The following is a 22,793-nucleotide window of genomic DNA, read 5'->3' as shown; positions in this document are numbered from 1 at the left end:
AGACCTTTTAGCTGAATACGTTATCACTCCTACATGTCTCTGGAGAGACCGCTTGTGGAGAAACTGTTTACCACACTCAGGGCAGCTAAAGGATGTGTTGACAGCCTTAACATCTGACTCAGAAGACCTGCTTTCATTCCAGTCAACGTCTCCCGTTTCTGACCCAGAGTCTGACAGCTCAGAGTCTACATTCACATCATCATCCTCTTTATCATCTCCACTAACTTCAGTCTCTGAAGAATCAGATGTCTGTTCATGAGGGTTCAGACCTGGGTTCCTGCTAGTTTCTGCTCCTCCACCAGCTGAGCTGCAGGCTGGAACATCTCTGTCTTCTAGTTGCTGCTGATGAAGCTGTGAGATCAGAGGTTTCTCTTCATCATCCTCACTCTTTATAGAAACTGCAGTGAATGGAAACCTGGCAGCATCAGTCTCCTCCTTCAGATGGAGCTGCTCTCCCTCCACACTGGTCCAGAGTTCCTCCTGTTCCTCCTTTATGTGGAGGTGTTCTGGGTCCTGCTGGTCCTCACCAGGAGCTTCTTCTTTAACCAGCACCAGCTGCTGAACATCTGCAGGAAACACAGAAACACTTTGTGTAAATTACTGACTGTACCTTTGAATTCAGTTCAGTTTATTTATAAAGCGCAAAATCAGGACCAGAGTCGTCTCAAGGACCTTCACACAGTAAACTTTCCAATACAGGTCAGGTCATTAAGCCGATCAGTAACAAGTTTCTTGTATAAGGAACCCAGCAGGTCACATCGAGTCACTGACTAGTGTCAGAGTCTTTACAGCAATCCTCATACTAAGCAAGCATGTGGCGACAGTGGAGAGGAAAACTCCCTTTTAACAGGAAGAATCCTCCAGGGGATCCTGGCTGAGTATAAGCAGCCATCCTCCACGACTCACTGGGGATGGAGAAGACAGAGCAGACACACACACACACAAACACACACACACACACACACACACACACACACACACAGACCAGTACCTGTGTCCATGCTGATGAAGCAGTCCCAGCTGATGGATGATCCTGAAGTGGTAGCAGGTTTTCTTTAGCCGTGTTTAGCTAACAGCTGCAATAGAAACAAAGCAGGAGAGCTGATTAAGATGCTGCTTCAGAACAACGCAGGAGATTAAAGATCCAACGCTTTGGTTCTGATCAGCCAAAGAGGAGCTTCTAACAGCCTGCGATGTTAAAATGATTCAGATTCAGGAAACTTTTCGTTTGTAGCATACCACGAAAACAACATTGTACAAACAGTCAATCATGTGTATGACTAGCAGCATTACAACAGACGTAGAGGCTCTAGTGCTGAATATCCACCACCCTGGGTCCATGTTCCTTAGACACCTCCTTCCAGATGTAACAGTTTAATAACAGAAGGGACTAAAGAGTTCGAGCAGCAATTTGTTTTCCTAAAGCCTCCCGCACATGAGAGCAATCGGCCTCGAATGACCGTTAGCTCAGCCGATTGCTCTCGTGTGCGGCAGGCTTAAAGGATACATAAAACGATGCCCTGGGGGCATGAGCGCAAACTCAGAGCGTAGGGGGTGGAGAGGCTGACCCAAACAGCGCCTGCTCCTCCCTTAAGCCTAATTCATGCTTCTCCATCAGCTCCAACAGGGAGAGACACGCACAGACGGAGATGTTTTGCTCTCAAACTTCTCCGTCTCCTGGGGAGTGTTGCAAAGCAATTCCCCGGCAGGACAGCAGAGGGCGTCGCGCTGTTCTGTATTTATACTGCGTTTTTTGTATATAAGAGACTTTTCAACAGACAAATTTGTCTCATTCTCCTCCACCTCTTCATGTGCTTGCCACCTCTAAACCCAGGTTTCCTGAGGGGCACCAGGCTGGAGGGGCGTCAGGCTGGAGGGGCACCAGACTGGAGGGGCGCTAGGCTGGAGGGCTGGCAGGCTGGAGGGGCACCAGGCTGGAGGGGCGCTAGGCTGGAGGGGTGCCAGGCTGGAGGGGCGCTAGGCTGGAGGGGCGCTAGGCTGGAGGGCTGGCAGGCTGGAGGGGCGCTAGGCTGGAGGGGCGCCAGGCCGGAGGGGCGCTAGGCTGGAGGGGCGCTAGGCTGGAGGGGCGCCAGGCTGGAGGGGCGCCAGGCTGGAGGGGCGCTAGGCTGGAGGGCTGGCAGGTTGAAGGGGTGCCAGGCAGGAGGGGCGCCAGGCTGGAGGGGCGCTAGGCTGGAGGGGCGCCAGGCTGGAGGGGCACCAGGCTGGAGGGGCACTAGGCTGGAGGGGCGCTAGGCTGGAGGGCTGGCAGGCTGGAGGGGCATAAGTCTGGAGGGGCACCAGACTGGAGGGGTGCCAGGCTGGAGGGGCGCTAGGCTGGTGGGCTGGCAGGATGGAGGGGCGCTAGGCTGGAGGGCTGGCAGGCAGGAGGGCTGTCAGCTTGGAGGGGCGCCAGGCTGGAGGGGCGCTAGGCTGGAGGGCTGGCAGGCAGGAGGGCTGTCAGGCTGGAGGGGCGCCAGGCTGGAGAGTTGCCAGGCTGGAGGGGCGCCAGGCTGGAGGGGTGCCAGGCTGGAGAGGCGCTAGGCTGGAGGGCTGGCAGGATGGAGGGGCGCTAGGCTGGAGGGCTGGCAGGCAGGAGGGCTGTCAGGCTGGAGGGGCGCCAGAGTGATGATGCAAAAATACCTTCAGCCTTCATTTCCTGTGGGTAATAACAGCTGTGTCCGTTTGCGATCTGCAGCTTATTTAATGAATAACAGAGAAGCACGTCAGTGCCTAAACCACAACAAGAAGAAGCAGAAAGCCTTTCTTCTAAAGCAGGTGTGCCCAATCCTGGTCCTGGAGGGCCGGTTTCCTGCATGTTTTAGTTTGAACTCTGTTTCAACACACCGGATTTCAATCAGCAGCTAATTAACAGGCTTCTGCAGAGCCTGATGAGCTGCTGCACACGTGTTTCAACCACTGAATCAAGTCTGTTGGAGCAGAAAAACCACAAAACCTGCTGGATACCAGCCCTCCAGGACCAGGATTGGGCACCCCTGTAAGAGGTGTTTGCGTCTTCGCCAGACACCATCTTTGACTACAGCTAAAAACTACAGCTTCACGCGGTACAGTCGGCATTTCCGCCGTTTTCTGATTGGTTATTTTCGAGCTGACTAGTCCCGCCCCTCATGTGCTTCTGTGCCTGTGAGTAACCAGACTAGTTCTCTGAGTAGACCAGAGGACGAGTCTGGCAGGTCAGGCTACCTAGTGACATCAGTGCAGGTCTGGTGCTGAGCAGCATGGATGCATCACAGGGTTTTGCTGTAGTCGGGGTTCATGATGGATTAAAGACAGGACAGTACGCCAGAGCCACCATCAGGGGTAAGAATAGACTACAGCGTGTTGCTGGCTGCTAACTCCCCTCCATACAGGACCTGTACACCTCCAGGTCACTGAGGCATGCAGGTCGGATCAGAGCTGACCCGTCTCACCCTGGACACAGTCTCCTCAACTCGCTCCCATCTGGCAGGAGGCTCTCAGTCGGACCAGAACCTCTCACCACAAGAACCGCTTCTTCCCCTCTGCTGTCGGACTCATGAACAACAATCGTAGACCCGCCCACTCCAGCTGCTTGGTTCCAGTCACATGACCCGGTGTTGTTTGCACCTGAACTGACCCGCTCTGACCAGAACCTACACTGACTTGTATAAAGTAGCTGCTTAAAATGACTGTTTCTCTATATTATTATCGAGGCTGAAGTTAGCTTCAGATTCCAACTTCCGATTCAGGAAACGGCTAAAGGGCCAATACACCCAATTTTTCTCTACTCTGACCATCTTCAATCTGCTCTAGCTCAAAAACTACAACAGCCACACTGTTCAGCCCTGTTCTAGATTATTCTACTATAACAGCAGATCAAATAAAACACAGTGTGGGGTTTGTGACACCTTTGCCTGATTTGTGAAACTTCAACAAAGCCTTAAAAAATCGGTCTGCGCATGCCCCATAGTAGCACGACGAGCACGGATAGTCCGACTATCTTGAAAATACGCCTCCACAACAGTTTCTCCGCTCCTCCATTGTTTTTTTTTTTTTTTTTTTTTTTACCGTGTCCTGTCTGGCTGTGAAGCAAGCAGAATTGATGTCTGAATGCTGGTGACAAGCCTTACAGATGTATTCTCAGGTGGAGCATCAAAGCGTTTGCTTTTAATGTCACGCCTGATACTTAAAACTTTATTGTTATTGTTGTTGAATGCTTTGTAATTCCGACCAGACACGGAGACAGAGGTGAAAGAGAAAGGAAGAGAAAAGGTGGTGGTGGGCGAGGGGGGGAGGTGTTCCACAAAAATAAACAAAAATGAACAAGAGTCTGCTTCTAGACCTGCAGAAAAAAAGACAAAAAAAACAACAAAGGGACACAAAAAAGGGACACAACAACAATACAACAAGATCTAGCTATCACTGTGTCAACTTGATGAAAAGAATATATATATATATATATATATATATATAGGGTTAGGGTTAGGTTATATATATATATATAATCAACATTGCTTAACTGAAGAATCACGATAATAAATCACAACACATTAAGTGCCCCCCAGAGTCTTAAGACATGTGTTGAACGTGCCCAAGCCCATACTTTTGAGAGCACCATGTGAGCACCTGTGTGTGTACACGCGCTTGTTTATTTAAGGTCTCTCTATAGGAGCGCCCAACAGAGAGTGTGAGGGACCACAGATCCGCCCCCCAAAGATGCGCAGGAGACGGGGGGAGCTCCAAGTCCCAGAGATCCAGGCGCTGCCCCAGAACGCAGGAACCCCAAGGAGACTGCAACCAGGAAGGCCCCCGCCCCCCTCGAGAGGCACAGAGGATCGCCCCGGGGGGCCACAACCAGCAGCCGGCAGAGATCCCGGGAGACATCAGCGTCAAGCCCACAGGCCCGCCCGCAGCCTCCCACCCCCTAGCCGGCCGAGCCCGGGACCCAGCGACCCGGGACCCAGGGCCGACCACCCCCGCCGGGGACCCAGCAGAGCCCAGGGACCCAGACCCCACCAGGCAGCCACCGGGATCTATCAGGCAGATGCCAAAATCTTAAACCCCCAGACCCGGTTGCCACGAACACTCAGGCAGACCATGGCACAAGCCCCCACACCAAGTGTGGCAGGGGGAGGGGGGACAGAGATCTATATCATCAAGAGAAGTTCCAGGAGAGGGGAGGAGTCAAAGGCCCCACCTGACATATACAGTCAAACACAAACACAGTCACACGCTCCCTCCCTCATGCTCACACATGCACATACAACCCAAGACTTACAAAAATGCACGCCGGACACCCACTCATGCTCCCCATACACACCCTATTAACTCTGGTCCCGGTACTGCTGCACATGGGGTACAACCATCACCGGTAACCAGAGTTTGACCCTTTCTGCAGGGGTGCTGATGAGCAGGCTCCCCCGCCCAACGCTGAGCACAGCAACCCACCACCCCAGACCCCAACCAGACGGCCAGATCTCCCTCCTAGCCTCCAGCCCCAGGAAGCCTAGCAACAACAGAGGTGTGCTAAGACCCCCTAGTCTCCCTCCGCCTGCTCCAATATAGTGTTGTGTATTCATGAGGTGTATTCCATGGCTGTGGTGAGTGGGCAGTGCGGGCATCATCCAGCATATGCCAGCTGATGCCACCGCACCACCCCACTTACACCCTCAGCCATCAGTGTCTAAGTGCAGTTTAAAATTGGAAGTGGGCACCGGCACCCGGGAGGAGGCTGAAATATCCCCCTGCCAAATGCCGTTTAGTGTGCTCACTCCCAAGGCCCTAAGTGTGTGTTTGTGTGGAATGTCGTCAGTGGAAGTGTATAAGGTGCAAATAAAATTGGGGGGCAGGTTGCCACAGGAATGTGGAAATGGGGTCCATACCCGCACTCCCTAGATCCATCCCCCAAGGTCCTATGTGTATGTTTGTGTGATGATGTGAGGGAGCAGGAGGAGAGAAATATGCGGGGATGGGGAAGAATGGCTGGTTGGGCTTAGCCCTCCAAGGAGCCAGCTCCCCTACTGGCCCCAATAGGCACCTCTGTTGTCAAACTGCCACCCAGGGCATGGAGACCCCAGCCCATCCTGCCAGGGCCCAAAGCAGCAGCATTACAGAGCCTCACGGAGTCCGTCTGGCAGGAGGCTCTCAGTCAGACCACAACCTATCACCACAAGAACCGCTTCTTCCCCTCTGCTGTCGGACTCATGAACAACAATCGTAGACCCGCCCACTCCAGCTGCTTGGTTCCAGTCACATGACCCGGTGTTGTTTGCACCTGAACTGACCCGCTCTGACCATAACCTACACTGACTTGTATAAAGTAGCTGCTTAAAAGTGTGGGGTTTGTGATACCTTTCCCTGATTTGTGAAACTTCAACAAGTCTTTAAATAATCGGTCTGCGCATGCCCCATAGTAGCACGACGAGCACGGATAGTCCGACCATCTTGAAAATACGCCTCCACAACAGTTCCTCCGCTCCTCCATTGTTCTAACGGCGTCGTCTTTTTCTCCCGGGCCGGCTCTCAGACAGGAACTCCGTCATATTACCGTAATGTATCGTACACCTCTGAAAAGCGCGGAGTGTCACCTTTCTGAAACCAGGGCTGAGGCAGAGGAAAAGAATGAGCATGGTGAGATGGATGAGAGGTAAGAAAATCTGAGTCACTGAAAGATATCTGCAAGAACAGATTTGTTGTATGTCTTTGGGAATGGAGAAATATAGAATAGCTGAAAAATTCTTTTCTTGCAGCAAAAAAGCAAAACTTCTCATTAAACTGAAAACAGAAATGGAGAGACGTTCAATTATCTGAAGTTCTCTGGAATGTGGAGAGTAAAAAAGTTTGAGGCTGAACATTTATGCTTGTTTTTAATTAAGACACACAAACATCAAAGTAATTGTTGCATAGTTGTGGCTGTTGTGTAACTGTGCTACATGTCACCGAGAAAATACAATCTGTGTTGGAGTTTCACAAATCAGGGAAAGGTGTCACAAATCCCACACTGTGTTTTATGTGATCTGCTGTTATAGTAGAATAATCTAGAACAGGGCTGAACAGTGTGGCTGTTGTAGTTTTTGAGCTAGAGCAGATTGAAGATGGTCAGAGTAGAGAAAAATTGGGTGTACTGGCCCTTTAGCCGTTTCCTGAATCGGAAGCTAACTTCAGCCTCGTATATTATTATCAGAATTTCATTCTGTTTATTTCTTAGTATTTATTATCATTTATTGTTTCGTGCACCGCAGTAAAGCCCTAAGAACCTTCTGGTTCTGGTACCAAGAGCGTGTATAAATACTTGCCCCCGGACCCCTACAGCACTTATTTGTCATGTCTGCTCTGTGGTGCTGGTGCACATCTAGGGTGGGTTAAATACCTACACACTTCATAAAGATGGGGCTCTGGGAAGCGGGCTGTGTGCTGCACACCCCTCCGAAAGCAGGTAGATGCGCCCCTGTCCGGCTGCAGACAATGGATGACGCCGAACCCACCGCGGACTGGAGGTGTCTCTGGTGTCCAGCATCACTAGTGAGCACGACTAAGAGCGGTAAACAGAGTCTAGAGAAGTCCTACCTGAGTCCCAGCCTCAGTCCAACACTTAAAGCTGCTGTTGGTTCTCTCACACCGCCTGTAGAAACACTAACACACACCTAAATCCACCCAGACACCTACCAGAACGTTCCTCCAGCAGCTCCGTGGAGAACCAGAGTAGCGCATGCGCAGTGCTGTGGTCTCCTTCTTCTTCTATGACGGTTGGTAAACAGCTCAGGTGCATTACTGCCATCTACCGGCTCGTGCCTCACCAGAAAGAGCAAGTTGCTACTATAAGATTTCTGATTTGTGATATAACATGACCAGAGCTGACTTGTCATTAACGCTAAAGGAAGGAAAGGTTAAGTTAATAAACTACAGCAATGACACGAGTCATCAAGCTGTAAGTTAATAAACTACAGCAATGACACGAGTCATCAAGCTGTAAGTTCATAAACTACAGCAATGACACGAGTCATCGAGCTGTAAGTTAATAAACTACAGCAATGACACGAGTCATCAAGCTGTAAGTTAATAAACTACAGCAATGACACGAGTCATCAAGCTGTAAGTTCATAAACTACAGCAATGACACGAGTCATCAAGCTGTAAGTTCATGAACTACAGCAATGACACGAGTCATCAAGCGATAATTTAGTAAACTACAGCAATGACACGAGTCATCAAGCTATAATTTAATAAACTACAGCAATGACACGAGCCATCAAGCTGTAAGTTAATAAACTACAGCAATGACACGAGTCATCAAGCTGTAAGTTCATAAACTACAGCAATGACACGAGTCATCAAGCGATAATTTAGTAAACTACAGCAATGACACAAGTCATCAAGCTATAATTTAATAAACTACAGCAATGACACGAGCCATCAAGCTGTAAGTTCATAAACTACAGCAATGACACGAGTCATCAAGCTATAATTTAATAAACTACAGCAATGACATGAGTCATCAAGCTGTAAGTTCATAAACTACAGCAATGACACGAGTCATCAAGCTGTAAGTTAATAAACTACAGCAATGACACGAGTCATCAAGCTGCAAGTTAATAAACTACAGCAATGACACAAGTCATCAAGCTGTAAGTTAATAAACTACAGCAATGACACGAGTCTTCAAGCTGTAAGTTAATAAACTACAGCAATGGCACGAGTCATCAAGCTGTAAGGTCATAAACTACAGCAATGACATGAGTCATCAAGCTATAAGTTAATAAACTACAGCAATGACACAAGTCATCAAGCTGTAAGTTAATAAACTACAGCAATGACACAAGTCATCAAGCTGTAATTTAATAAACTACAACAATGACACGAGTCATCAAGCTGTAATTTAGTAAACTACAGCAATGACACGAGTCATCAAGCTGTAATTTAGTAAACTACAGCAATGACACTAGTCATCAAGCTGTAAGTTCATAAACTACAGCAATGACACGAGTCATCAAGCTGTAAGTTCATAAACTACAGCAATGACACGAGTCATCAAGCTGTAAGTTCATAAACTACAGCAATGACACGAGTCATCAAGCTGTAAGTTAATAAACTACAGCAATGACACGAATCATCAAGCTGTAAGTTAATAAACTACAGCAATGACATGAGTCATCAAGCTGTAATTTAGTAAACTACAGCAATGGCACGAGTCATCAGGCTGTAATTTAGTAAACTACAGCAATGACACGAGTCATCAAGCTGTAATTTAGTAAACTACAGCAATGACATGAGCCATCAAGCTGTAATTTAGTAAACTACATCAATGACACGAGTCATCAAGCTGTAAGTTAATAAACTACAGCAATGACACAAGTCATCAAGCTATAATTTAATAAACTACAGCAATGACACAAGTCATCAATCTGTAAGTTAATAAACTACAGCAATGTCACGAGTCATCAAGCTGTAAGTTAATAAACTACAACAATGACACGAGTCATCAAGCTGTAAGTTAATAAACTACAGCAATGACACAAGTCATCAAGCTGTAATTTAGTAAACTACAGCAATGGCACGAGTCATCAAGCTGTAATTTAGTAAACTACAGCAATGACACGAGTCATCAAGCTGTAATTTAGTAAACTACAGCAATGACTTGAGACATCAAGCTGTAAGTTAGTAAACTACAGCAATGACACAAGTCATCAAGCTGTAATTTTGTAAACTACAGCAATGGCACGAGTCATCAAGCTGTAATTTAGTAAACTACAGCAATGGCCCGAGTCATCAAGCTGTAATTTAGTAAACTACAGCAATGACACGAGTCATCAAGCTGTAATTTAGTAAACTACAGCTATGACTTGAGACATCAAGCTGTAAGTTAGTAAACTACAGCAATGACACAAGTCATCAAGCTGTAATTTAGTAAACTACAGCAATGGCACGAGTCATCAAGCTGTAATTTAGTAAACTACAGCAATGGCACGAGTCATCAAGCTGTAATTTAGTAAACTACAGCAATGACACGAGTCATCAAGCTGTAATTTAGTAAACTACAGCAATGACATGAGACATCAAGCTGTAAGTTAGTAATAATAAATGAAGTGCTGTAGTGCAGCAGAGATGCTTTTGTAGCCATGACTAGATCTGTGCCTTGCTGCAGTCGTGTCTCTGAGCTCTTCAGGCAGTTCCTCGGATCCCTGCAGAGAGCCGTTCATCTTAACAAACCTCCACGGAAGTCGCTCAAACCCCACCCACTGCTGTGACGGACGTAGGAGGAACCATAGAAACACGTTGTATACATATCAATGGGAGGAACGCTAACCAACCCCGTGCTCCCTCACGGACACCGCAGGAAGGATTAACAGAATAAACACCACAAACCCACCTAGGAACATTACATCACAGCAACCAATCAGTGACCAGCTTCTCCCCAGCATAAAACAGGGGCAGCAGTAGCTCAACAGGTTGAGCGGGTTGTCCAGTAATCGGAAGGTTGCAGGTTCGATCCCGGCTTCGGACAGAGAATGCTGCTGTTGTGTCCTTGGGCAAGACACTTAACCCACCTGATGGTGGTGGTCGGAGGGACCTGTGCTCGGCAGCTTCTCTTGTTTCAGTGCGCTATCATCACCATCAGTGTGTGAATGTGTGTGTGAATGGATGAATGATACTCTGTAGTGTAAAGCGCTTTGGAGTCCTTACTCTGAGAGGCGCTATACAAGTGCGGGCCATTTATCATAAAACCTGGTTACCCCAAGCTTGGGTCACACTGCCCCCAGTCCAGTCCCTCTAACACCAGCAAAAGTCAGCCCTGCGCTGGTTCCTGGAGCCACGAGATTCCCTCCACGCTCCTCCGTGGCGCAGGACCCCAGATCAGCTCTGATGATGTGGAAACGAAGCAGGATTGGCAAGAACAGCTGCCGGGCAGCAGCACCACAAAAGCAGCCGACAGAGCAGAGGAACTAAAGAGTCAGCAGTCTGTCTCCATTCATCCCGTCTGCCCCGCCCCGCAGTCAGATGCCCAACGTGCTGCACCTGGCACGCAGAGTGGTAAGGGTGGTGGAACACTCTCTCACCACATCCTACCCCCTGATGCTGTATCGTCGCCCCGGCGATGATTACATCTTCGTTAAAGCGAACCTCTAAAGTTAGTTGTTACAACAACCGTGGCCTCCAGGTGTCGCACTTCCAGGGAGAAATGCACCATACCTCTGTCGGACCAACTCGGCACCCAACAGGGGAAGTCATCAGACCAATTAGTGCACCCCACGTCGTCTTATGGCAGAATACTCAGCCATCTCTTTACAACAACGACTGCACCAACTGGTCGGGACGAGCCAAGCGGGCTACCCCAGCTCATAGCACCGTTTACCCCCATGCAGTCACATCCAAAAACTGAACATCTTCTGCTGCCCTTGACGTGCCAAGGCGAGTCTGAGAAGCGGACAGTAAGAGTTACTCCATTAAAGGGACGGTGGATGCTGCCACAACCTGTATTAGACAAGAGAGACCAACCCAATGGGAAGACCCAGCTTATTTAGGGGGTGAGAACATTGCAGCCACAAGCATCAAGACCCCAGCAGTTATTTTAACCACCTGGAGCCCCAAACCCATCACCGCTGGTTAACAAAGGACCATCAGACCACCAATGTTGGTGCTTACACCGCTTATGGTTCCCCACCTGAGCTGTGACTCAACAACTCAACTGAAACTCTCCCACCTGACTACCACCACTAGGCTCCACCCCACAATCAACCCAAGCGTCTGAGCGTCACATCCACTGGTGACTTGATCTGGTGTGGGACACCTCCACAGATCAGAGTCAGGTGAGAGTGCCGTCCTTGTGTACGCAGGCCTACAAAAACTCATACCAGGTAAGTAAAGCCGAGGAGGACCATGAAGGTTATCTCCTCCTTACGCTGTTTAATGAAAGCAACTTGCTGCAGAGTGCTATGAAACATGTATGCCCATATAAACCAACGAGATTTGAGCGGGGTCCCTCTCCTCTGCACTTTCCCTGGTACCTTACCCTTACCCGTGGAGGGCACTGACACATGCCTGCCTGCGTGTCTTTAAACACATCATGATACCTTTCCCACCATTAACCAGGGGACACCATCCGTACCCGGGCACAATCACCAAACGCTCGGTGACTACAGCGCCGGCCGGCATAGAACCCCCAACTGCAGGCAGAGGTACAGTACACCCTCCAGCCCTTGCAGAACCACTCCACCTTCTGGCTGCTGCACCACCTCCATATCAGACAACCTGAAAACTTTTATTAATTTATAGCTTGATGACTCGTGTCATTGCTGTAGTTTACTAAATTACAGCTTGATGACTCGTGTCATTGCTGTAGTTTATTCAGTTACAGCTTGATGACTTGTGTCATTGCTGTAGTTTAATAAATTACAGCTTGATGACTCGTGTCATTGCTGTAGTTTATTCAGTTACAGCTTGATGACTTGTGTCATTGCTGTAGTTTAATAAATTACAGCTTGATGACTCGTGTCATTGCTGTAGTTTATTCAGTTACAGCTTGATGACTTGTGTAATTGCTGTAGTTCATAAACTTATAGCTCAATGAGTCATGTCGTTGCTGTAGTTTATTAAATTATAGCATGATGACTCGTGTCATTGCTGTAGTTTACTTAGTTATAGCTGAATGACTCGTGTCATTGCTGTAGTTTATTAACTTACAGCTTGTTGACTTGTGTCATTGCTGTAGTTTATTAACTTATAGCTTGATGACTCATGTCATTGCTGTAGTTTATTAAATTATAGCTTGTTGACTTGTGTCATTGCTGTAGTTTATTAACTTATAGCTTGATGACTCATGTCATTGCTGTAGTTTATTAAATTATAGCTTGATGACTCGTGTCATTGCTGTAGTTTATTAAATTATAGCATGATGACTCGTGTCATTGCTGTAGTTTACTTAGTTATAGCTGAATGACTCGTGTCATTGCTGTAGTTTATTAACTTACAGCTTGTTGACTTGTGTCATTGCTGTAGTTTATTAACTTATAGCTTGATGACTCATGTCATTGCTGTAGTTTATTAAATTATAGCTTGATGACTTGTGTCATTGCTGTAGTTTATTAACTTATAGCTTGATGACTCGTACTACTCCGGTTTTTGCTGGTTTTAAAAATGAAGTCCTTCTATTGAAGGCTTCATTAGATGAGTGTAAATGAAATAAAGCTCACATCTTACTTGAATTTTTGATGCTGCATTTCAACTGATGTAGATAGACTGTGTGTGCGTACTTTATTTGTTTTATTTCTGATACTTTATGTGGAAGGTCATTTAATGTACTTGTATGCTGCTTTCTGTTATTTCTGACCTGTACTGTTCTTTTCTGTTCTTTGTTCGATGTCTGCTTTGTTCTTAACCACCTGTACTTGTTCATATCTTGTTGATTTGTAAGATATGTGCTGTATTTGTGAATTTGTACAATAAAAAACTTAAAATTAAGATAAAAAAAACTTAAAGTCAAAAACATTTAGCAGCACTGCTCCTGGCCGGTAGATGGCAGCACTGCTCCTGAAGCTGCCTCCAGAGAAAGAGCACAGCTCAACACGGAGCTGCTGGAGGAAGGTTCTGGTAGGTGTCTGGGTGGATTTAGGTGTGTGTTAGTGTTTCTACAGGCGGTGTGAGAGAACCAACAGCAGCTTTAAGTGTTGGACTGAGGCTGGGACTCAGGTAGGACTCCTCTAGACTCTGAACGGATGTGTACCAGGCTCAGAGCAGGGCCGGTAACGATGTGGTTTCTCACGGTAGAGTTAGCAAGACCCGCAGGCTGGACTTTGCAGCTCAGTAACGTCTGAACATAACAGCTAAGCAGGTAGAGAACAAGCTCCAACCTCCTAAAGAAAGCCGTCCTCTGCTCGCTGCAAGAGTATACCGCTGCAGACCTGGAGACCGCAGATTCAGGCTGGTACTGTTTTTGAGACAGCGCCCTCTAAAGGACCAACGTGTAACTGCAACTGCAGATTGAAGCTTCTGCTGTTTAACCATTACATATAAAAACATGTAATGACTGGTGAAGCTTATTAAAAATAGTCAATTCGTTGTTAAAGCTTCAGTGAAGTCGCTCTCAGAATACAAATGTGAAAACTCCTGAGAAACCTTTAATAAAAGCTTTTATCATATTTATCTAATTGAAGTTGTTTGTAGAAAAAAAAACCTTTTTCCAATTTTCCTGGTTCTGGACATCCTTAGCTCAACCACCTCGTAACACCTTGATGGGCCAAAACACACATGGCTCATTAATTCAATGCAGAATGCTGTGGAACTTTGCTATGATGAACTGAACACATTTTATTCAAGTAAAACTTTATTTAAAACCCAGCTGCATCATTATTGGTCCTATTGGATGGTATGTTTTTGGTTTTCTTCCTTTTTACTAATTAAATACTGTTCTCCACGTTCTATCCAATCGTACTCCATCTTGGAATGCTAGCAAACTAACAGTGGGCGGCGCTGTCTCAAAAACAGTACAAGCCTGAATCTGCAGTCGGCCTGAATCTGCAGTCGGCCTGAATCTGCGGTCGGCCTGAATCTGCGGTCTCCGGGTCTGCAGCGATACCTTCTTCCGGTGAGCCAGCGCTCAGGGACCATCTGCCAATAGATTGACCAGAAACTGCTCAGATATTAAAACACACTGACTGCAGTGGGACCAGGTTAACACGCCATACCACTGCACACATGCTGACCACATTGCATCAGTTAGTTTAATCCAGTAACACGTTCGGTGATCCTTTATCATCATTTGGGATGTTCATTAGCTTCTTCACTGTAAACTGTAGTGACACCACCTATCTGCTCTCCATAGGGTGTCATGGTGGGTGGAAGTTTCCTGACCCGCATGAGAGAATCACACACGGGAACGCAGGTAAGACATTACAAAAAGTTTATTGTTAAAGAAACTAGAAGGGAAACTAAGGGCGCTGTTCCATAAGCGAGACAGGATGTAACTCCGGGTCTAAAACAGAAGAATAAACGGGGCGAGAAACAGGAAACTGAGAACCAAGAGAATAAAGTGGAATGATCTTACGGTGCTGGGCTGAGAATGGGCTGAAAGGGGAGGCAAGTCAGGTCTGTGCAGAGAGGGGTCAGGCGGGGGCGAGTGGTTTTTAGCCCCGTTGACTTGCGGTCGTTTTCTCGTTCTTGCGGGGACCCGTGGTCCAGAAGTAGATGGGCGTGTCTTATGCTTCCTATACTACACACTTTAGTTAGAACTGTGGTTTTTCTGTTTTCACTGTAACTTTTCATTTTAAATGTCTCCTCTACTTTACCGTGTGGTGACTCCAAATTCACACAGCTGATCACCACTTGGATGAGTAAGCTAAATAATTACTTTTAACTGCTTCTGAAGATCGTTCCCTACCTGCAGTGTTGCAGCTATAATCGCTATATCTAGAGTTACAAAGTAAGAGAGACGTGGACTTGGTTCACGTAATTTAGCTAGCATCAGTCCACACTGCCGCAGGCTCGGAGCGAGCGTGTGTGTGTGTGTGTGTGTGTGTGTGTGTGTGTGTGTGTGACGGGTTCGGGTAGAGTGTTTGTGTTGGCTTCCAACCCACATCAGAAATGATAACCAGGCATGTGCAGAGGGGGTGGGGGGGGGGGGCTTGAGCAGCTGCCCCTTTTGTCCGAAGTACCTAAAGTGCCCTTTTTCCAGTTGTTCGTCAGATTTTACCGTACAAAACTGTTATAATGTGATACTTATCAGGCACTAGGACCATGCGGAGGCAGCCGCCTCAAGCTGAAGCCTATTTTTCCTTAGACCCGCCCACAAGCTCACTGTCAAAACAAACCCTTATCACACTGTGTACAACGAAGAACTAAAGTAAACAAAATCAGAAAACAAACAGCATTTGCTCGTTTATCCCTGAGACTATCAGCTCCTCAAACTAAAACACATTAAGTCACATAAAATGAATTAGACATTCCTCCCAACACCAGGTATGTAGTAATAAATCCCACAATAATCTCTTCCCTCCCAGACGGCCACAGGGACGGATCTGATCTGTTACTACAGCCATTGGTGTAGGACTGGGAATATATTACATGTAACTCGTGAGATGGTTTGTAACTGTAACTTTCACTTTGTAGCATGTAATTCACATGTTGTAACACGTAACTTTAGTTTTGTAACATGTAATTACATGTTTTAACATGTAACTTTAGTTTTGTAACAGGTAATTACATGTTGTAACGCGTAACTTTAGTTTTGTAACATGTAATTACATGTTGTAACATGTAACTTTAGTTTTGTAACATGTAATTACATGTTGTAACATGTAACTTTAGTTTTGTAACATGTAATTACATTTTGTAACATGTAACTTTAGTTTTGTAACATGTAATTACATTTTGTAACATGTAATTACATGTTGTAACATGTAACTTTAGTTTTGTAACATGTAATTACATTTTGTAACATGTAATTACATGTTGTAACATGTAACTTTAGTTTTGTAACATGTAATTACATTTTGTAACATGTAATTACATGTTGTAACATGTAACTTTAGTTTTGTAACATGTAATTACATGTTGTAACACATAACTTTAGTTTTGTAACATTTAAAGAGCTTGTTGCAGGTTAGAGACTCCCATGGACCAATGTTTAGAGAAACATAATAATAGAAACTCGGTTTAATTATTTTTTACACAAACATAAATTATTTAGGCTTTTAGAGACATTTTTGTGAGAAAGTTTTTTTTTGCCAAACCAAGGGACTCTGAGGGAGTCCTGTTAGCTTAATCCAGAGAAAAATATAGATTCTACTGCAGCTCCGACATGGAGGAACCTTTAAATGTTTATAATACTACTTCTGATGGACCAGATTCATAATGGAGGGGGGGGGGGGGTATAGGTGAGTTACCCATGTTAGCTTAAACTCGTGTGCTAGCATCACAATACAGTACAGATTACTATCGTGTACCAGACAGTTAAAATAGTATCGGTCAGTTAATATAATATTAATACTAATGAGCGTCTGTCAGCGGTCTCATACTCGCTAATATCCATTCACCCAACCTAGTTTAGCTTAGAGAGAGGGAGACGCCTGTGATCCGGTTCTGGAGCTCATCCAGGCTTCTGTGAGCCGAATGCGACCCAGACACCAGCGAGCCAGTAGAGCTAATATTTTTAAAAGCTGCATACGATCCTTCCCTGGAGGTCCGCGGCGGTTCTGATCCGGTTCCAACCCATAAACCAGCTAGACTAGCCCACAGAGCCACATGTCTCTTCTGTTGGTCGGTTCTGACCTGGTTCCGATGGTGATCTGAGCTCCAGAAATCTGCATTTAATTTTTTAAACCTCGCCACGGGTCTCTGGAGCCCAGCGCGAACCTCCCTGACCCGGTACCGACCGATGTGGGCTACAGAAGTCCGTCATTTCAGCTGCACTAAACACCCTCAGACACGGAGATAGAGGCGCTGTTCCTCTGATCTGGAAACCCGGGGACTCAATGTCCAGACAGGCTGGAGTTGGTACAGCCTTCACACACTCTTGTTTACCAACATGAACACAACCCAACACTAGTAAACACACACTGCCTGGATCACCTCTCTACCCTAAAACTAGCCACTCCACACTGAGCTGAGGCAGTCTAGCTTCTAACTCCCTTTGGTTACGTCTAGGGCCCGACCGATATGCTTGTTTTGGGACCGATACCGACACCGATATAAAACTTTTAACAAAGGCCGATAGCCGATATAATGGCCGATAAATCTCCCTCACAAAAAAAGAAATAAATACAAATGTTCTTAAGACTAAACCCTTCATTCTCTGCCTTTTTGATGCTAACTTATTTCTATATTACACACTAGTCCTCTGTCATCTCTCACTCCTCAGTGCATACGGTTCAGTTTCAGTCATACTCTGCTGGTTTCAGCGTCCTAGCTACCTGTTTTATTTCTGTCACCTGATTTTTGGCATTAAAATAGTTTTGAGTTTTACACTTTTGTGTTTTGTTTCTTTCCAAAGCCGACAGGATTAGGAAAATAAAAATAAGATACGTTAAATGACTAGTATGTGGCAGTGTATAAGCCTTATGTAAAATATAAGGCTGAAAAATACAATAGATTTATTCTATTGTAGAGAGGGATGTTTATTTTCTCGTATTACCGCCCCTACTCCTCTCCCAGCTAGGGAGAGGAGGGGGGACTCCCTGCACAGCGTTTCATTGCTTTGTTGCGCTGCTCACAACAGGTGACAGCAGCCAGTACCGATCGCTCGTGTACGTCAAAGTTATCTTTCATAAGAAGATAATCAATAAAACCATTTATATAAAGTGGATCCAGAAGTTGTAGCCCGTTTCTGCTACAATATTTTGATATTTTTCACCCTGTTGGTGGTTTTACTGAGCAGGTGCCACTTTTGTCATACGTTTCTTTTTAAAACATGTTTAGACTGTTCAGAATACAAATCCAGGCTCTGTCACGTTTGATTGTTGTAATTAAACTTTGTAGGTGGGGAAGGTCAGAAAAGGATCCGATCATTTTGTTTTTCCCTCATTTACAGTGACGAGATAACGGCGCAGTGCGCCTGGCTCTGGTGTTAATCAAGTTTAATTTGCAACAATTTTCACAAGAAAACAGAACAGTTAAAAACAGGGCTTGTGTTGACCGGATAGTTCCCGTATTTGACCGTTTATTTTGACGGAGAAAGAATAGAAAGAATTACCCCGACGCATGCAGACGAACTGACACTTTATTCGTTTCGCAAATCGCAGATGTAGCTAAATCACTCAAGAAAAGATTTCCTTCTGAACATCTGAGCTGGACACTGAGCTCAGAGCAGCTCGCTGTCAGCGCGTACATCAGGTGCACAGCGAGCTGAAGATGTGGAGAGGGGCTTGGAGTTCAATTAGTGCCAGTTAGTCCACAGGAATTGACCTCGAGCCAACAAATGCTAAAGGATGTTAAACCAACAAAAATTAGACACACCAAACACACCAACTAATAATAAAACACATACAAACGAAATCTGGATACTTCCTGGCAATCCTGTGAGCGTTCTGATGGTTGCCACGGCAACCAGGCGTCCGACAACTAATTAACACCAATCACTGTAGATGAACAAATCCATACGAACAGAACAGATGAATTGAGACGAAACAGCAGTGATGCAGCCCTCTGGGCACACCAACGGCTCCTGAGATGGACCGGGTCGTGGCAGGACGGCGAGATGGAGCAGCAGAGGGTCCGGTGTACCACCAACAACGTCAGACGCTCCGCTGATCTCGGTGGAGCGCTGCGAGCAAAGCTGAGCATATTTTACCAGAAGGGCAGCTTGTCTACATTCAAGACCACACCTACAGAGGGAGAAGAAAAATAAGAGATGTTTGGCACCCTGAGATCTTCCAGGTGATGAGAACACCTGAGCTAGGTGGCGCAGTCTACTCAACTGCACCTTTTAAACGACTGTCAGAGACACGACAGGTGCACAGCTCTCTTTTAAAAGTAGTACCAGTGGCTGACATCCACCCCCTTTCCCCATTTAGTCCAACAACTGTGGAGGAACGTTCAGACAGCTAAGCTGAAGGTACAGGGTGGTTAACGCTTCGCCTTGCACGGGACTCTGCAGCCTCATCACCTGCAAATGTGCAGGCTCTTCCAGGAAGGGCTCCTGGAAGTCCAACACCTAGAGCCACAGGAGGGACCCCCCCCCCCAGGGGGCATCAGGAAGTCTACCTGAAAGGCGGGGGGGGAAGCATTCCAATCCCCATCATTTACCATGAGTAATGGGGTGGGGTAAGCGAGGCTGAACTCTATTAAACACCTGACTTTGGTTACCTGGTATGTTGTTTAGAAATTGTCGGGACACCAATTTAAAATGCCGGGGGTAGAATGTGACGGATGGCCGTTGTTCTTTATGAGCGCTGCGCTCTGCCTCCCCGCGTAATCATGCCGGCTCTTTAAAAGCCCCGATTGTGTCCAGCTGCGCGAGAGCGTTTAGCTGGCGTCCTGACAGACAGGTGGGGCAGCGTGTCGGAGCTGTGCACTGGGTGCACGGAGGATTATTTTTACGGGTAAGGGATCCTTTTAGTTTTTATACAGTTGTTTGGAAAGACAGGGGCTTTATGGTGCGTGTGTGTGGAAATGCGCTGTAGGATCAGTGGTGTGGATGTGCTGATTTACCCGTTGTCTGTGAGCCCTTCCCATGAGACATAACAGGTGGGCGTGTGCTGATCAATTGAAAAAGGAAGGAAATCGGCAGTTTAATAATTATTTCCTTCCTTTAAACAGAAAGCGCTGGCTGCTGCTTTTGTTCCGCTGATTATTTTGTTATACTTATCTTTCCTTTTATGAAACTCCTAATGTTTCTATCATGAGTCACTTTTAGAAGGGGGGGGGGGGGGTGTCTTTGACGACTAGAAGGTTGGCTGTGGAGGGCCGCATACGGGAGAGGGCTCAGCCGTATTACCAGTTGGTGTGGATAATAGTGCATGTTTTATTCTTTTTCTTGTTTCTATGACGATTGCAGTGTGTACTAAGTAAATGCATGTTACACAGCCCTGGTTGTTTTGCCTCCCTCCTCCAGCAGAAGGTGTCATCAGTCCCCTCTGGGGTTTTTAACTGTCTTGTTCCCTTTTTATGGAAGAAAGTGTTTTATGGAGTTTGTGTAAATAAACTATAGTTTGGAGGAAGACATTGTCTCAGCCCATTGTTTGACCTAGCGTGATCACTCGCTCTACTTAAAGGTGGTAACGGTCATGGGGCTCAGCTCACATTGTGGCGTTGTTGGCAGGATCCACGTAGTACTGTCAAGTAGGTCCATGGATGTGAAGTTTGTGGCACCCTGCACGGGAGCACGAGGACGTGCTTGTGGAAAGAGCGGGGAAGATGTGGCAGTGTGAGCGTCCTGTCACAGTGTCCCGATTGATCATGCGCCCTGGCTACTTTGCCAAGGGGATGTCCCTTTGGCTGACTGGTTAGAGCGTATGACTCTCACCCGGGAGTCTGGGGATCGAATCCCGCCCGGGCCCTCGTTTCTCCACCTTGCTACAGTAACATCTCTAGATATAAGTCAGCTTTAAAAACTAAAACTATTAATTATGAACTAACATTAACACTAATGACACTAATTGATATATTTTAATTATGTTGTTTGAACCCAAGGGTCTCATTATATGAATTTTCTAACTTGTTGGATTGCTCTATAAGTGCCCCTTTTTTTACTTTGAGCACCCGCACCGTCAAAGGTCTCTGCACGGCCCTGATGATAACGTCTAGATTCTAATCTGGGTCTTTGTCTTTATTCCCCTGGAGTCCAGCTGATCAATAACATCCATTCTATTCCTCTTGTTGCCAAAATCAATAACTTCAGTCTCGTCTTTGTTTAGTTGAAGGAACTTTGACTGCATCCAGTCGTTTACTTGTTCTAGGCGCTGACAGAGTGAGTCCAGACAGTCACTAGGTGATAAGGCTAGGTAGATCTGGGTGTCATCAGCATAGCTATGGGGCTATCATTTTTCGGCATGTCTTGCAAATTACAGCATTTTGTTCCACGTCCTCCATGCGAAATCCAAACCATCGCCAGATTATTGATCCAGTGCGGTTTTTCTTTGGAACTAGCTCGTCCGACTCCGCTAAAGTTCTCGCTTGCTCATCTGAAACTCCCGCTGTCGCCATATTCTTTTCATTCTTTTCAACACGTACCCTCTACATAGTCAGCGGAGAAAGACGTGACCTGGCTGTAGCACACTGAAAGAGGTGTCATCATCAACGTTTTCCGGTTGGGAGGGGGATTTGTGATGCATTGGCAGGGTGTGGGAGTTTTTTTTAAACAAATTAGACTCGCACAGCTATGACAGTTTATACTCGATGGTTGTGATAGAGCCATTTTAACCACCGTACGTCAAAAAACACGTGATACATCGAGTATATTCGATATACCGCCCACCTCTGGGTCAGGTCATACTTATAACAACATAGCCTATGCTAAAGCCATCCCATATGACAAAACAAGTGCAAAGTGGAGGGAAATCACAGACGCAGTGACAAAATACATCACCAAAGACATGGCGCCTGTCAGTGTGGTGGGAAAAGCCGGATTTAGAAATCTTATGAAGACATTTGATGCAAAATACGACATGTCTGGTCGCAAATTCTTTGCAGAAAAAGCACTGCCACAGTTGTATAAGGCGGTGAGGCAAAACGTAGCCCCACAACTAACAAACGTTAGCTTTATTTCAACAACCACTGATCTGTGGGCCAGCCGCACTTTTGAGGCCCATCTTAGCCTAACTACATTATATCGGTCAGTGGGAGTTAAAAAGTATCTGCCTACAGACGAGCTTTTCCCCTGAGGACCACACAGCTGAGCTAATTGCTCAAGGACTGCAAGAAGCTCTCAAATGCTGGAAGTTACCGGAAAGTCGCCAGGTCTGCATCACCACGGAACACGGGTGCAACATCATCAAAGCAACAAAGCTGAACGGGTGGACCAGGCTGGACCAGGCTGCAGTATTTTGGTCACCGGTTGCACCTTGCAGTTGGTGGAAGGACCATGAAGAAATATTCCCAAATGTGAAAAACTTGGCCAAAAAGTATCTGTGTGTGCCTGCAACTAGTTCCCCGTCCGAAAGGGTATTTAGTACAAGTGGAAATGTGGTCACATGTCACTGGACTTCACTGAGACCTGAAGCAGTTGACAGGCTGGTGTTTTTGCCTCAGAATCTGTAGAAACGTTAGAAACATTAGTATTGTAATGAAAGTTTCAGTGGGAGCACGGGCAGAATATCGTGCCCTCAAGCCAGAACCCGAAAACAGCACCAGTAGGCAACAACTTATCCAAAAGAGCCTTTATTCACACCAGC

The 22,793-nt window shown here is 46.3% G+C and overlaps 2 protein-coding genes across 6 annotated transcripts in view; one reads left to right on the top strand and one right to left on the bottom strand.

Annotated features, from left to right (window-relative positions):
• The window catches only part of LOC129162178 (oocyte zinc finger protein XlCOF6), an 849,318-nt gene that overhangs the window by 16,453 nt on the left and 810,072 nt on the right, over window positions 1-22,793 (bottom strand). Inside the window, exons 1-3 of one of the 5 annotated variants that reach the window (XM_070548495.1) lie at window positions 7,543-7,822; window positions 992-1,076; window positions 270-566 (exon numbers count right to left, since the gene is read on the bottom strand). In XM_070548495.1, the coding sequence (XP_070404596.1) occupies window positions 270-566; window positions 992-1,001 (307 nt within the window). In that variant the 5' untranslated portion in view covers window positions 1,002-1,076; window positions 7,543-7,822. The other 4 variants (XM_070548496.1, XM_070548497.1, XM_070548500.1 and 1 more) reach the window with 4 other exon arrangements.
• LOC129162175 (zinc finger protein 91-like) overlaps window positions 13,502-22,793 on the top strand; it is a 38,945-nt gene continuing 29,653 nt past the window's right edge. Inside the window, exons 1-2 of the mRNA XM_070548758.1 lie at window positions 13,502-13,659; window positions 14,792-14,851. Coding sequence (XP_070404859.1) covers window positions 14,798-14,851 — 54 coding nt within the window. The 5' untranslated portion in view covers window positions 13,502-13,659; window positions 14,792-14,797. The remainder of the gene's footprint in view (window positions 13,660-14,791; window positions 14,852-22,793) is intronic.

The sequence above is a fragment of the Nothobranchius furzeri genome, chromosome 2, assembly GCF_043380555.1.
Source record: "Nothobranchius furzeri strain GRZ-AD chromosome 2, NfurGRZ-RIMD1, whole genome shotgun sequence".
NCBI classification, from domain to species: Eukaryota; Metazoa; Chordata; class Actinopteri; order Cyprinodontiformes; family Nothobranchiidae; genus Nothobranchius; species Nothobranchius furzeri.
Note: the sequence above shows the minus strand (reverse complement) of the source record. Positions and strands in the feature narration are given on the sequence as shown.